Raw genomic sequence first — 16,990 nt, 5'->3', positions numbered from 1 at the left:
ATGCAGTGGCAGGCAATGGCATATCATAAAATAGGTATAATTGATGAAAAGCCAGGTGGATGCAGTGAGTAAAACCCAGGAATTTTGACAAGCATCTGGGGAGATGGTTGTGTGACCATTACAAATTGTACGAGACTGTATTTACTTTTGTTGCTGTTGGATGTTAATATACCATTTGCATGAGTAGGAGTCATTACCACCAGCCATTTTATGTGGACACTGACTGACTAGATTTTTTTGTTTTCTGATGATGACCACACGAGTGCCCTTTTTGAATGTGGCCCAGGTGTCACTTGAAATAGCTTGGGCAAAAAGCCCCCAATTCAACCCCTAAAACTTCTCCACTTTTTTGCCCTATTATGATTTATTTTTTCCAGAATACGTGTTATGGTTTTGTTTTTGTTTACTTCTGTAACGGCAGTATCAGGATGCTGGTTCTTGGTGCTGTCATGACAGGGTGGGTGGCACGTTTAGTAAATCTGTGTGTGCCTTCTGCTAGTTCCGACGCTTAACAATCTCTGTTACGAAGCATCAAATTAGAGGGGTTTTTGTACCTGTGCTTCGCTTCCCCATTGATTTGGTCCCATTGTGTTCCTAGGATGGAATACAATGAATTTTAAAGCTGGGATGCAAGGGAACACTCAACCCACACAGCAGAGATACTGTCTTGAAATCCTCTTGGAAAATTCATCTCGGCATTGAATTACACCTGCGTTAGACAAGTTCAAGAAGAGAATTGCCCGAGACCAGCTCAGGCTTTGAAAGTGAGAGAGCGTGAGGCTATTGCCAGCAAATGAGATGATTAGGGTGCAACAAAGGAGACAGAATGATACTGCTGCAAAGGATATTTTGGAAGAGTGCTCCAAAGGAGTGCTTTCAGTGACAATCCAGGTGGGTTTGTTGCCAGAGCCATTAAAGCGCAGTGGTGCCAGAGAAAGCTGCCAACAAATTTAGGGATAATGGCACCTGCGGGTGTGCTATCAATGGATGGTAGTGCCAGGATGATTTTTTTATTTTATGTTAATGGTGGCATTGCTAAAAGTATTTAAGGGTAATGTTATACAAAGGGTTTTAGTGAGTGAAGTCACAAAGAGTTCTAGGAACCATTAAGCAAAAGCTGTTTCATGACTCTACTATTTATTATTTTTAAAGCTCGTTGGCAAACCACTTAATGCTGGAAAAGCATGCTGCAGCCTGTATTAAAGCCTGCTGCAGATGAGCAAGGAAACCATCGCACTGAACAGAATAGCCTAGCTTAGTTTCCGCACGTGGCATACATTTCATGTGCACCATGAAAAATTAATGCAACTCCATGGCTCGTCAGATCTTGTAAACTTTGAATTAAAAGTACTGGACCTCAGATCTTCCATGGCATTCACGTGCCCAGTTCTACTGAAGATGGTGTTTCTTTTGTTAAAAGGCCAGTCTTGAGGATTTGGACCTTCAGGCTTTCTTCTGCGTTCTCAGCTCATATCTGTGATCTTAATAATGCTTTGCTGGAACGATTCTGAGACTTAAATCCAGGTACGTCCCTAATGGCATTATCCTACGTAAGGTTAAGTGGGCTAGCTCAGCTCCTAATGTAAAGCACGTCATTCTCTTTGAATTGTAAATTATAGACAATACCTGATGCAGAACTCCATATACAGGAGAGGAAAAAAAAGTCTATTCCTTCTGTAATAATATTCTCAGAGTTTCTTGTTGAGTCTGTGGGACCAGAATTCTCAATTTCTTTGTCCCAAGAGCTGTGTGAACTGTGTTGAAGCCAGCTGCCTGCTCCAAAATTTTCCAGAGACGTGTACAGCTACAGTAGTTTTAAAGAATGAATCAATGTATAATTGCCCTTCCAGGTGCTGAGATTTGTCCCATCCTCTTTCCATGAAATTCATGGGAGGTTTTGATGTTAATTTTCTTAATTTTCTTTTTTTTTTCTTTTCAAAGTCCAGGCCTAAATTTCTCCTCTTACAGAGCTATTACTGGCCACTGTTGTTTTTATTATCCCATAGCTTCTCTGGGAAGAGAAGGATGGGCAGGACCTCGGTGACATTGCCAGAGCAAGTCATCAGTGTCTGTGCCTGCTCCCCAGGAGGTCACAGGAAGCAGGTGGCTGTGCTAATTGTCCTCACTCCCAACTCTTGTCCTTCCTGGAGGCAATTTAGAAGTGGTCAGGAAGTGTCAGGCCCACTGTGTCCCCCCAGGTTCACTACTTCACGCGTTCATAATAATTTGAGGTATGCACTAGGCAAGGGAAACCGCATAGGAATCCTTACTGTCCTTCCTCAGTTGGCTTGGAAGGGCTGAATGCCCTCCCTGTGGAGTGAGTTTGGGATTGCAGCTGGAATCTAGCAGAATAAGAAAGAATTCTGTTTTGTTTTTTTTTTTAAAAAAAGCCAACTTTAAAAGGTATTTCCCTAACATACAGCATCGTTCTTCTTTCAGGCTATTGGTAAAAGTTCTAGGAAAGAAAACCACAAAAGCTCATGAGGTGCATGAAATACTTCTGGAAACTATGGTCCACTTTTATCTGCTGCGTGGAGGATAGGGAATGCAAATCCGTTTCCTCCTTAGGCCAGTTGGGTTTTAATTGTCTTTGCCACAACCCAACCATCAGTAGTCTTGGATCCCTAAAAGGCACTCGGCACTGTGCTTTGGAAAATCAGTGAGGGGCTAGCTATCTCTGACGAGCTTCTTTTTAATTGTTTGCTTGATTTTTTCAACAGTGAAGGCACACACGACGTTGCTGAGTATCTTGCTGCAAGTATCACACCCAGTGCTGTGAGCCAGGGTTTGAACTACCAGTAATGTTTCTTTAAGTGTCTTTTGGAAAGAATCCGCTCACGTTGGAAGTGATGCAAGTGCAGTAATAAATGTCATACTAGTTATTTATCTGCCATACGCATTTTGGGTGAAAACTCTGAGCTTCTGCTCAGGTGTACTCTTGGTTTGACTGAGACTACTTGCCTAAATAAGGTGGGCTGCAGAATTATGTGGCTGGTGAATCATACTGGTTTCTGAATCACTTTTATAAAATATCAGCCTGAAATACTAACAAATAATGAGCACATTGTGCTTGGACTTGTACGTTATTTAAAGAATAGCATTTTAAAGCAGAATATTTTGTAAAATGTTCGTTTAAAAACCACTTTGCAATTTACTTCCATCAAACCCATTGTACCAGGAAAAATACCTCCTTCAGAAGGGAAAAGGTGTCAGTGTTCTGTAAGAATATCTGATTTTTATCCAGCTATTTTGCTATTTAAGCTCCCTTCTTTTCAGTGCAAGGAGATCAGCTGACAGCAGCAGCAACCAAATCATGTTTGCAGCTGGGCAATTACAGTAGACCCTAAGATCTGCGACTGTCAACCATGAACGCAGATGCCTTCAAAGTTCTGTTTTTCTTCCATGTGGAAGTCGTTGGCATGGAACAGATGCCTTCATTTTGGAGAAACCAACCTCTGGATATAATTGGTTCTCTCTTCTCTCATCCTCTAGGGACAGTCTCTCGCAGATGAAATTAGATGGGGGGTGGGGAGGGGGGAAAGACACAGGCACACACGCTCACACATGACACGAAGCAGGAGTTTTCAGGATCTCTCTCTGTTTTGTCACGTGGAACTGTTTTACAGCTGGAAGATTTCACTCCATTTTTAGCACTCTATACACATGATGATGATGCTATACGAAAAACATGCAAATTAAAATATATATCTGGCCAAAGTTTATTATTAATCTAGGCATGCTTGTTTAGAAATAAGACAAGCATATCCAGCCCACATTACTTCAGCGTTAAATGTTGACTTCTGCACCATCTATTGATGCGGCAGCCTCAGCAATTTTGAAGTCAAGATGGTTTAAAAAACTTCTGTTGTAGTGGTGGAATCAAAGCATTTTCATCAGGTGGTTTGCTAGTTGTTGGCGTTGGAGGGAAAAAGCAAGTAGTTGCTTTCAAATTTCCCCTAGCATGCAGGCATCTGATTAAGGGAGAGCATTTACAGGAACTTTAGCAGAACTGGTCAATGAACACCTGTGATGAGCCATTGCTGGGTACTGAAGAGCCTGTGTCCTCTTAATGCAGATGGGATGATGGTAATGGAACTTAAAGGCTCTAAGAGAGGGGGAGAACCTGCCAACTCCGTGCCCATCAAAAGCTTTTGTCACTCCTTTCCCCTCCAGTGTGACAGATACCGAAGCACTGAGGTTTATGTGACTTAGTACTATTAAAATAAATGGATACCATCTTTGGGTTACCTTAAAAAGCTCAGTTGCGAACTGTGACAGTCAGCCAGGTCTGTGTAAAGAGCTGTGGTATCGTTGGGTAGAGTGGGTTCCTCCAGGAGGAGGGTGCAGCAGGGATCAGGGACTGCTAGGAGGTAAACCTACCACTCCTGGTGCCCAAGAGCCTGGAGATCTGTCATTTCTGAATGCTTTTTCTTCCTTAGGTTCCATTTCTGAGCAGAAGCTTTTTTTTTTTTTTTTATATTGCTGTTTAATGTAACAGTCCAGTTCAATCACCAGGTATAAAATTTATCTAGGCAAATGTAGCTCTTCTATGAATGGGCTGATGAACTGTAAGATTCCTTAGGTTCCATTTCTGAGGAGAAGGCTTTTTTTTTTTTTTTTATATTGCTGTTTAATGTAACAGTCCAGTTCAATCACCAGGTATAAAATTTATCTAGGCAAATGTAGCTCTTCTATGAATGGGCTGATGAACTGTAAGAGTTGCTTAAAGATGCCGTGCCTTTATAACAGCGTAGGTAAATCCTGCTGGTAGCATATCAATGGCCTAAATTCTGAACCTGTTTTTTCAGATTTTAACGGGAATATTTCATGTGAAGAGGAGTTTCCTACTGCTGTAGCTTTTCCATCTCTTAAAAGTTGAGCAGAAATGTCACCAGCAATGAAAACTGGCTGGAGTTATCTTGGTCCTGCCTTGGTCTGGGGAGTTGGTAGAAGGCAACCCACCTTTTAGACACTTGATATAGCTGGATAGCTTGCAGTGTGCTGTGGTCCTTTGTTTCTCACCGACACCCACGAGCGGTGTGGGTGGAGGACATTCACCAGGACTTCCAGCAGTTCGAAGGGAGCCCAAAGTAAACTTAGTTTTGCACCGATGACTCTTCAGGTTTTATAAAGGAGAGGGGAGATTCTTTGGTGTAGGACCTCAGTTGTGATTCGCAGAACTTCAGTGAGAACTTTGCAGAACTTCAGAACTTCCAGCTCTTAGGGTTGTCTTTCTGAAGAACCACGTATTAAGGGAAAAATTTCACCAGAGTAGCACGTAGGTGATGAAGGGATTTCTGGCAGTAACAAGGAAGCGCAATAATGGTTGATTTCTTTTGAGGCTGATCCTGATATTTGTAGTCTTTACATCCTATTAATTCCTTGAAAGATAAGCTGATACAAGAATGATTTGCCAGGGCCAATGGTTCTTCTAAAAATCTTGGCTCAGGTTATATCCCCCTTTCTCTCCACATACAAGATAAAAGCACTGTGAATATGAGGTTAACTGAATTCAAATAGAAGACTCTCTCGAGTTATTGCATTCCTTAGAAAATAAATACATTTCTCATATGGTTGAGATTGATCAAAAAAGTATTCTGTATGCCAGTGATTACATTCCCATCTGTGATTAAGGTTTTCTGTCTGCATCTGGTTTTCACATTATATTTCTGTAACAAGAATCCTTTATATGGCAGAGTTCATTCTCTGTATTTTCTATTAGCTGCAGCTTGAACTACTGCACGGATCGCAGATTTACACATGTGGTTTTCATTACTTCATACCATTGAGAAAAAGTAATATTTGTTTGGGAAAGTATGTTTTTCAAAATTTCCATGGTAATACAACATGTTGATCCTTTTTTATAACACTCTTGTAAGACTACAAATTGTTCGAGGCATTCTACTTTCAGTGAAGTTCAGACTTTGAACAGTTTTGCATGTACATTCGAACAACAACAGCAGTTTACAATTCAGGAGGCAAAAATAAATTTCAAAAAGGAGATTAGTGTAGAATGGGTATAGCAGAATGCATCCATCACTTGGGAAAATGTGGCATATAGAGAAAATGAATGTGGGACTGAAACAAAGGACGAGTAGTAAGTTAAAGTGATGTCTTCATTGTAAAGTGGACGACAGATGGGTATTTTTTTTTTTAGTAAAAGCTTTTTTTTTTTTTTTTTTTTTACTGTAAGAGGTTTAAAAATCTTTTACCAGCCATGAAAAAGGAGTATGCTATTCAGCAGACACAAATATTGAATTCTTATGTTATATAATTTAACGTATTTGATCATAATTATTTCTAGTGGCCAAGTTAGTAAAGGTTAGCAAAACATGAATACATCTTTACAGATGGCGGCTGTGGGTAATTCTGAATCCAAAATATGATGTTACTTTAATGTTCTACTGTAAGTCCATATTTCAACCAGACTATGCTGTCATCGCTCTGTAGAGAACTTAATGTTTAAATGATCTCAGTGAAATGATTAGGGTCACTTGGTCAGTGAAAGACTTCTCAGTTTTGTTAGGGGTGTGAGTTTCTGGCCATAACAGTCAGATCAAAGAATAACAACAATTTAGGGAATATTGTATGCAGTTATGGAAATGTAAAGTGTTATGCAAAACTTTAGACAATGGAAAAATACACAATTCCTGATAAGGCACGACTGAAAAGTCATTTTTGTTGCCTACATAAGAACTTGGTGACAACTAGAGAACTTAGTGAAAAATAAAAAAACATTTTAGAAAAGCAAAGCAGTTATTGTTGGGGAGCCCTGACCACATTTTGGAGATTATTTTCCACATGCCAAAGGCGGTTGTGTCGTATTGAAAGCTTCACAGTTGCCAAGTGCTGGTAGAGTCCTGCAGTGCTCACAAGCCTCTCATTTTCACTGAAGTCAATACAATTTTGGCTTGTGTCGGGGCTGCGGGGAAACATCCGACCACGAACATGGGAAAGAAGGGACTTGGAGTGGCCAACTCCTTCTGCTCTGTAACCTTCACTTTAACTTGGGAAGGTTTGTTTTGATTTGAGGAGGGTGCTTGTTTGTGGGAAGGATGGCAACTTCTAGCACAAACACAAATGTGAGCTTTATTTTTTTTTTGCAGTAAGATCTGGTCCAGGAGAGGGTTGGACCTGGGTCCCTGGTTAGATGCATGCAGCTGTGCCCAGTTCCTCATGCATGCTTAACTTACGCCCCAAAATACCTGAATGGTGGATGCAGATTGCAGCATGTGTGTAACTCTGTGTGCCTGGCTCTGAAAATCTTCTTCCTGCCTTGACATAATTACAAACCCCTCAAAAGCCTATTAATGTCTTGGAAAAACTGACAACACTGTAATACGGTCTCCTACTAATGACAAAGTATTTGTGTAACCCAAATAAACAGTTTTTGTAGGTGTAGGGAGTGGGAGGGAAATTGCCTTTTCAAAAGTGGGAGGAGGATTTGTAAATATATCAATAGCGTTTTGCTCTCCCTTTGTTTAAATGTGTTTGCTGTTACGACTTACAAATCCAAATTAGTATAGCGATGTGTAATTGCAAGGTCACTATTTTTAGTAACCATGTTCGTTTAATAAATGATTCTCTAGCGCTTCTGTTGAACCAGGTAAAGTATGTAATATGTTATATTATACGAATGTATTTTAAACCAAGCATTTTTACAGAATTAGCTAATAGGTGTTTTCATGGTAGAATACAAGCTGCCCTCTCTATGTCAGCTGTTTTAAATGAGCAACTTATGAAACAGCCTTTGTCAAAGAATTAATACAGTTTTAAAGTACTGCCTTATATTAACTAAGAAAATGTGGGTAATTGATTTAGAATGATAGCATTTCTGTCTTCCCTTTTTATTTAAGAGACTGCTATTATCATGCAAATGAAGGGGTGTGGTGCTTCAAACTGGCTGTGATATGTGCTTCTTTTTTTTCTTTCTTTCTTTCTTTTTTTTTTTTTCTTTTTTTCTTTTTTTCTTTTTTTCTTTTTTTCTTTTTTTCTTTTTTTCTTTTTTTCTTTTTTTCTTTTTTTCTTTTTTTCTTTTTTTCTTTTTTTCTTTTTTTCTTTTTTTCTTTTTTTCTTTTTTTCTTTTTTTCTTTTTTTTTTTTTCTTTTCTTTTTCATTTGTTGTTGTCAATAGAAAAGATTGATCTCTGGGCTGGTGAACGTAATATCTGTCCCAGTCAGAAAAGGAAAGAGGAAATTAGCAGAGCGATTGGTGGAGAATGATATCTGTCAAAAGAAACACTTGGAGAGCACTGAGTTTAGTGATAGGTGACTGCCGGAAAAAAGGGAACTTTGAATTTTGTCAAGGTAAGGAACAGAAAAATATTTGATTTTCTCATGTGCATACCTTTTAGAAGTTATTTTTAATGACTGTGCCTTGCCTTGTAAACTGTAATTGAAAAAGAAATCTTTTCCTTCAGCCTCCAAAGAGTCTGCCTAAATCAATGAAGGTGGTGTCTTCACTTTTATATCACTGAGAAAAGAGTACAGCATAAACAATAAAATCCATCAGTGATGACTGTTCTAAAATCTTTCTTAGCTTAAAAATACATATATGTGCAATTTTGAACTGTGGGGGTTTTTTTGTATTTTTGATGACATAAGTGCTCTTTATCTGGCATGTAAATATTACTTGGCTGGGCTGTGAAAATAATGAAGTTCAGTTTCCTGAACTGTGAATGGGAACAGTACTTGGAACCAGGTTAAGGGACAGTTGTAATTGCATTGGCAAAAAGGTTGTGTTTGCAATTTAGTGGAAACCTCTGGTAAACTCATTGCATTGCGAATCTGTGATAAATTTGATTGAGATGATATTGGGAATGGATATTTGTTTCTTGTGTGCAAAGATTTTTACCATACTGGAAAAGTAAATCTGCTATGGCAGAAGGAAACTTCTAGATAACCTGTGATTGCCATTCCTGTCTTTACTGCAACTACATTTTTTTCTCCTAAAATGGTGCGTCTTGATGGCAAGAAACTACTAAACTGATTTTAAGTGCTTTCCAACAGTCTGATACTTTCTTTCTCCGCGTTGGACTATTTTGCCTGTGACATAACTTCGATAGAGTATGATATGGAAGTGAAATGAACATTTTCTGAGTGAGTACTGTAGGTTGTGCTCCAGTTAGTTTAAAAAGCAGCTAAGCCATGGTGTCTCCCTGGTCTCCCCACCCGAGATGCTGTGGTGTCCATGGGGCGTGGGGAGGAGAAGGGAGCACAGCTGGGAGAGCCAGCAGGAGGCTCTGCACATGGCGTGGTGGCAAGGAGCCGGGGCTGAGGTTTTGTGCACCAGTGTGAACATACTTTAAAAAAAAATAAAAATTGAATCCTATTAAAAATGAATTTGCGTTCTAATCCGAGTTCCTAGTGCAGTTTAAAACAAGTAAGCGCTTCTCTGGGACCTTCCTGTACACAGGCAGCAGTGGAAAAGAATGAATAATCTTAGCAGGGTTTCTTTCTGCGTTTTTATTTTGCTAATTTAGCAGTGTATAGTTTCTGACTTAATTTTCCTTTCTTCTATCTACAGTCTGTTTTTCAAAGTGCAGCGGTACCTCATACAGGTGGTTGTTGTTTGGTTTCTTTTTGCCATATGGGTCTTCATAAAGGATTTTAAAAATAAATAAATGTAAAGATTTCATGCCTGAAGCACGCAGTGCTGGCATACTAATGGCAAGCTTATTATGGTTTATTGCTGTCAGAGCACGTGCAAGATAATGGAAATTTCCTACAAGTTAGGAGAAAGGCATGCTTTCTAATACTATTCGTTTTTATTGAAAGAGCGAATTAATATGACTGCACTTCACTTCATCCTTATAAAGTCCAAATGATCTGGCTGTACTGCTGAAATAAAGGAATGGGGAGGGAGCAGCACGTTATCTGTCTGGGTCACGGTGTGGCAGGTCAGGCTGCCTGTATCACCTGGGCACAGGCACATCTCTGCCATCCTGAAGTGGCCGTGTACTGAATGATTCCCTGCCCTCTGCAGTTCTACCCCTGCAGCCTTACACCAAAACAAACATCCTCTCTGTAAACACAACTTCAGAGTTCATGACAGTGTCTGGTTTTCACCTGGGTGATAAAGAGAATCCATAGCTGCTTTGTAGCCCTTGATGGAAGAGAGTGATCAGCGGTGGTTAGCAGTTGTTAAGATCTTTGGGATTCCCATTTTGACATGTACTTGAAATGAGGTGGCTGGGTAAGGTCCCTACATCTGGATGTATGTGTTTGTAGCACGTTCAAAAATTTTAGTCTTAAATGGCCAAGAAGCTCGACATTGAAATTTGGAATGTGTGATTAGAGATGAGGCCATCGCTCTTGTAGCTTAACTTAGTATGTGTGGACTTTGCTGTGCCCAAGGAGATTTGACTTCCTATTTGAAACCAAAATGGAATAAAAGGCAAAATAGACAGTGTTTGAGTCTATCACCTCCTGAAGCAGCAGCCTCTTGTAGCATTAGAGTACCTGCCTATGCTTTTGTGATCCCTTTTGTGCCTCCTCATCCATCTTTTCCTATTGCAAAGTCGCCTTTTTCTGGGTTTCCTTTTTTATCCTCGAAACAATTGTTTGCTTACCTACGTATCTTAAAGAGGAGCGCTCAAATAATAAACTCCCCTTCTAATATAGAACAGATGCAAAGGGGGACGAGTGCATTAGAGGCAGTGAATTGTCATTACACAGCTCACAATCAGATTTTCATCTGTTCATGTGGCGCACACCTGTGGCTGGCTGGCGTTGCTCTTGATTGGAGCGTGAGAGGTCTTAATGAACAACAAAGCCGGGATGACAAGGAGAGGCTCCTCCGTGGCACACACATGGGTTACTTCACACCACGGCACACACATGGGTTACTTCACACCTCGTAAGAAAGTGAAATTCAAAATGCACTGGTTTGGAGAGAACATCTCCTGAGGAGGGACCGTGCCTGGGTGACCCTGCGAAGGGAACCGTGGCCCTGCTCCTTGCTGCCTTGCGAATAAGGTCGTTTTTCTCTGTAGATCAGGTCGATTTGGACCAGTTGAGAGCAGTGGCCAATTTCTCCAGTTTACTTTCTGAGCCAGTAAGAGTATCCTGGGCAGGAATCCAGCTTTTGAAGTACAAAGAAAATAACCCATAATCTATATAAAACGCCGGCGGATGGGGAAGGGAGGAAATTTACAGAGAATAACTGAGTTTGAGAACAACCGTGTTAAAAGTAGAATGTGAGGGGTGTGTGTGAGAGATGTTAGTATTTATTTTAATTTGAAAATACGATCTTTTGAAATGTTTGAGGTGAGCAGAGGACGAGCATTGACAATATGATATATTTATTAGTAAACTGAAACCAAGCGCTCCAGCTGAAGTTCCTTTCTCGAAGTGATTTTCTTCCCTGAGTTTGCAGAGTTTGGGTTCTTTCTCTCTCCCCCCGTTCCCCCCCCCTCCCTCCTTCCTTGGTAAGTAATGTACTGTGGCTCTGATAACGTTAATGGGCTTTGCCCCACATGGAGCAGCGAGTGTATTGTACCACTGCTCACTGATCCCAGGTCAGTGTGATGCGTGAAATCAATTTATTTGAATCTCTTTGCCTGTATAGGAATTTGGCGGCGTGCCAGTTGTTTTCATTTAATGTTCTTTGTGTTGAACACAGACAAGCAGGCCTGCTTTTGTACTCCTCTTTCTTCTGGGCTCTCCTCTTTTCAGCCGATATTCTATTCTGTGGGTTTTTTTCAGAAAGAAGTGGGAATGTGTTACCTTTTTTTTTTTAAAAATCATTTTTGTTTAAATAGCCTTTAAAGAGCGTAAAAACTAGGTCAGTCACAGAGCAGCCTGTGTAGGGTTTTCACCGAGGGTAGGTGGTAACACCTGCCTTTTCCAGTTCCTTAAATTTGGAGAAAAAGAGAGAGAAAACACTGGTCTATTTTTCTAACGCCCAATTCTATGATGTGTGTCGTCATGTAAGACAAAGACTCTTCAGTAACACCTAAATTCAGAGTATTTATATTTCAAAAGAAGTGAATATCTGGCAGTTGGCTGGCTGAGTCGGAAATCCTTTTCAGGTTCTTCTTCATTTTGAGTGATGACCTTAGCGTAAGCATGAATTTGGGAATTCCTTGCCTCATCTTTCTGTCTATTCCTCCCCTCCCCCACATATTTCATATTAGGAATGGCTGGCTGAAGAACAGCTACCCCCAATTACCCATTTCTTTCCTTTTCCCCTTCTTTTTTTTTTTTTTATGAGAAAGCAGCAAGGCGTGTGGAACAGAGCAGGTCATTTAGGCTGTCTTAAATAGAGAAATAAAAGAGAAAAAAAAAAAAAAAGAAAGAAAAAGAAAGGAGTAGAGAGCAGCAGTGATTTCCAGGAGGATTTGTTTTGGAGCTCGGTGTGGGGAGCGGGAGCAGAGGACTCTGTTGATGCTCCGGGCGGTCGGTGCGGAAGTTGATGGGCAGAACCGCGGAGCCGCGGCGCAGGGGTCAGACTTGGGTTCCCCATCAGCCCCGTTTCCTTGTTTAATTACCTGAAGAGCAAAACATCCAGGCTGGGAGTGTGTGAAAGCCCAGTATCTCGACCAGCAGTTTGCTGCTCTGACATCCTGCGAGGCCGGCCCCGTCTGTCCGCAAACGTCAGGGCTGGTTCCTGACAGCGGGCTATCTCTGCCGGGCCTGGGTTCCTTCCATTCAGGAGCCATTGTGTGGAAGAGGGTTTGGTCAGGAATTTGAGGTTCCTGCCGGTTCTTCCAGCCCGGACAACCCTGTGACAGATAGGCCTGACTTTTTTTTTTTTTTTTTTTTTAAAAAGAATAATAATAATAATAAAAAAAAATTGGCTCTTTTTAGTCTTTCCCTTGTAATTCTGGCATTGGTATAATAACAGACTGAAGCAAAACATGTTAACCCTTTCGCTTCTGAATGCCCATCTTTTTTCCTTTTACTTTGTTCTTTCTCCCCTTGCGCAACCTCTTTTCTTTTCAGAGGTAAAACCTTCTGAGAAGCAAGCTCTTTCAGGTGGAGTTTGTGCTATGCAGCAAATAAACTTAGGAAAAAAATGATAATTTTAACGTAACCGTCATTCTTGGCAGTTGAAGTTTTTCATGTTCAGCATGCTTGGCGTGCTGCGGGATAAAAAACCAAGCCAGTGTTTGTTCTGGCATGGTCTGTTCAAACAGTGGTGGCAGCTATCAGCGCTCCCATTCTCATTATTCATGTGATTTCCTTAGGTGTCCAGCTTGGCGTTCCATTTTAAAATGTCAGGATCGGGGCAGTTATCATTTTTCCTCCTCGTAGCTGCTGTTTGTTGAGGCCACTGGACAGGCTGAAGGTGCTGAGTGCCTGAGGTAGGGCTCTGTGCCCTGGTCAGGTTTGGCCCATAGATGGAAAGTGTTGAGATGTAGAGCTCAAAGTCATAGCTGAACGATGCTGAAATGTTCATTTAGGTGAAGGTCTTGAAAATTTTTTGTTGTTGTTGTTTGTGAAGAAATAGAGTATGACTTCTTGTTTGAATGGTAAGTGAAGAATAGGACTCATATTTGGATAACTTTAATACTCTAGCTCATAGCACAGTGCTTTTAATGGTCATACTGGCAGAACTTAAGATCACAAGGTACAAGCAGTAGAGGGAGGGATCATAATTAACATGGCTTTGCAGAAAAAATGAGTGTAGCATGTGACTGTTGCATTTTATTGTTGTGGGCAGAAGCTGATCCAAGAAAGATATTTGTGGTTGTAGGAGTGGGGAAGGGAGAGCTGAAAGTTAACTATGCTTTTGTTTTCTTTTATGCTGAAGTCTTTTTTGGTCTAGTCTGTAAAATTATACCTGTAGTCTTGGAGGACATTTTCACGTGCTAATGATTTTGGGTACTTTGTAGGCGACATCGAAAATGTTTGAGCGGTAACTTCTATTTTCCCTTCCCTGCTAATATTTCTTTAGGATTTTGTAATACAGATTTAAGGGCATGCTTTATTTCTTGCACACAAACATCACCAGGTAAGGATTTTAGGGGACCCTTCATTAAGAGAAGGTAGCCTTCAGTGTGCATGCGCTTCTGGGAGTTAAGGACGGTGCAGTGGGACCAAAAGAGTCATTATCATCTATTGTGCCACTAATCCTCCATCTAAGAAGGATTTAAAGGGGATGGTGAAACAAAAGAGCTGTTACGGTGTATCAGATCAATAATTGTGATCTAATAAACTCTTAAATCTATACATAATCCTTCACCTTTAGAATCAGGCTCCTTTCGTCATTATGAACTCTTTGGACTACTCTGGTGTAAAGGAGCCTTTAAGTAGAAGTGAACCACTTAAACATGTAGTTTTAAATGGCTTTATCCTGTCATACTGTAAAGATGCCATAGTTGACATAAGCATGGCTTGTAGCTACAGGGTGAAAAAACCCAAGGGTTTATGCGTTGGGGTCAGTGTCACGTTCCTACTGGCTTTGTGCATATATGGGGAAGTCAGTTAAACTTTTACAAGTCATGTAAGTCGTGTTGCTCCTTCTGGTGTTATACAGGCCTTTATGGTGTTTTTGCAGTTCATAGTCTACTGAACTGCCCATGACCTCTAGCCAACCACTGCCCACCTCGGCACAGTAAAAGAAGGTTCTGCCCAGACATGTGGTGGTGACAGTAACCACACTGCCTTTCCTCCCACCCATCGGGTGTCTAGCTCTTCTTTGAAAACGGCAGAAAATGATAGTCTGTAATCCAGGGTTGTCACCTCAAAAATCCCTCAGAGATAATGGTTTTAAATCAGCATTATGTTTAAAACTGAAAAAATATTTAACTTGGGCATCTCGGCAAGTCTCTGCTGTGACCGTCTTGCTTAACGAAAGTTCTTGTGGATAACGGTTCCCAAGCTGGTTTGGGCTTTATTAAAACTGGCACCTTGCGTTGTGCCCAAACACTTACTGCTGCTCTTTGCAGATGTTCTCCTAGTGTGAAGTGCTGTAATTTGCTCTTGGTATGAAATCCCACTTCATAATCACCTCTGCATTCTTCTCCTGCTACTCTTCTGAATGGCTACAACGAAGCACCATGTGGAGTACAACACAATTAGATAAAATGAAATGATATTTAAAGGCCTGCGTTTCCTCCAGGCTCCTCCCTGTTCCTAAAGAAGCAAAGATTTTGTATGTTAATTTTCCTTAGCTGTGATGGGAGTCGCCTGGGTCAGGCTGAAAGCACAAAGCTTCTGTCAATGCGATGTGCTTCCAGGGAGCGTGGTGTGCTCCTCCAATTGCACCACATGAAGCAAGTCCCATTATGGCTCAATTTTGGAGCGTCAACGTTAACTGTGATGGTGTGTTTGTCCCTCGGGTGGTCGAGTGGTGTTTGCTGGTTGTGGATCCCACATTGATGCGTTAATTGCAGGTAACATTTGATGGTAGCACACACAGCTTCAAATTGTGGAACTGCTTCCAGCTTTCAGGGCTACCGGAGGCAGGAAAGGATGGATGGCCAAGGCAGGAGGAGCACAGGGGAGTCATGTAGTGGAATGGGGAAGGGAGGTGTGTAGCAGGGCCGGGAGATGGCCCCAGAATCAAGACCATGGTGGGTAGAGATGGTAGCAGAGAGAGGATGGGGTGGGGGGGTGGTGCTGAGTGGAAAAGGAAGGGAAAAAGGGAGGTGTAACTAAGGAAAAAATGGATAGAAAAAGGTTTCTTCAACTAAAATCAGTGCCTTCCCTTTATCACTCACAAACGATAATGCTTTTCCATCATTAGGGTTGCCAGAGTCTGTGTACTGATTCTGCTGTTTCCAGACGCTGAGCTGCATTCGAGCAGTTCACTTGGTAATGCTGCTTTGCCATTTTAGCAATTACAGGGTCTGCCGGTGGGTTGTCCTATTATAACTGTGAGAAGACTCATCCATAACCACTTTTCTGTTAAGACTTGGTTCTTGTCATGTAAAAAGGTGCCCCCCTGCCTTCATGCCATTAGACCTTCTCATTCATCAGGGAAAGTTAAAATATTTGATGAGGAAGTGGCTTTCTCACCTGGCTCTGGAAAGCAAATAATTTAAATGGGGAAATAACGCTTAGCTGTCTTAGATGTGCTCAAATATTTATTTACAGTCCTCATTCATTGCACTCTTGAAATCACTCGGCAGTTGATGGATGTAATACTGAAATGAAGGCATTAATAGGAAACACCAACGTGCAGAAGAGCGGCACTGCTGTGGTGTTACTGGCACTACTGCCACGTATATAAACACATACCAAGGCCGGCAGGAGGGGCTGGTTTCCAGTCCTTTATAGTGGACACCAGTGTAAAGATTTTGCTACCTGATGTAAGAGTAAGCTTTATTTTCTGAATGCTTATCAGTTTGTTTTACAAGCACACCACTATCCTTATACTGTTGAATGTATAAATTTGTTGGTTTGTTTTACCAGTGCAACATTATCCTTGTACTGTTGAATATATAAATTTATATCTGTATACACACCACATTGAATAATGCCATTCTTTAATTTCCCTTATATATCTGATGACTCTTGTGGTTTGCAAATTCCTATTGAAACTCATCAGCAACAACAGCTTTGTATCGAGGCCCCTTTGAACAAAGCCTTTTTGTACCATTATAAGTGCAGTAAATAAGTACAAATTGATCAATATATGACAAAAGGGTGAAGAAGGGAGGTCAAGAGGTAAAAATATTTCCATATAAAGCATTTTCCCCTGTTGAAAATGGCAGAATGAGCATAAATAAATGTTTTGTATTGCTGTGTATTTGCTCCACCTGGTGGATTTTCCGGAAAGTGTTTTTAATCCCTGCTAATAAGGGGAAGCTGTCTTTAATTAAATATAGAGCACAGTACCAAGACTAAAGGCAACTTCTTTTTTTTTTTTTTTTCTCTTTTTATTATTTTTTATTTATTTTATTAAGAGTAGCAATAGCATTGCAAAAGGCAGATTTGGGGAAAGAAAACATTAAAATTGGATACTTCACTTGGACACCCTTGGTCAGTACAGTAATCTCTATGAAAGCGTGGCGTTCCAAATCAAGCGATAGTAACAGTTT

General features: G+C 40.8%; 1 protein-coding gene across 1 annotated transcript in view; it reads left to right on the top strand.

Moving 5' to 3' along the window:
* The first annotated feature begins 8,133 nt into the window (after positions 1–8,133).
* RUNX1T1 (runt-related transcription factor 1; translocated to, 1 (cyclin D-related)) overlaps positions 8,134–16,990 on the top strand; it is a 101,105-nt gene continuing 92,248 nt past the window's right edge. The window contains exon 1 of the mRNA XM_014965384.1: positions 8,134–8,306. Within this exon, the coding sequence (XP_014820870.1) occupies positions 8,219–8,306 (88 nt within the window). The 5' untranslated portion in view covers positions 8,134–8,218. The remainder of the gene's footprint in view (positions 8,307–16,990) is intronic.

Source organism: Calidris pugnax, unplaced genomic scaffold (genome assembly GCF_001431845.1).
Source record: "Calidris pugnax isolate Ruff unplaced genomic scaffold, ASM143184v1 scaffold41, whole genome shotgun sequence".
Lineage (NCBI taxonomy): Eukaryota > Metazoa > Chordata > Aves > Charadriiformes > Scolopacidae > Calidris > Calidris pugnax.
Note: the sequence above shows the minus strand (reverse complement) of the source record. Positions and strands in the feature narration are given on the sequence as shown.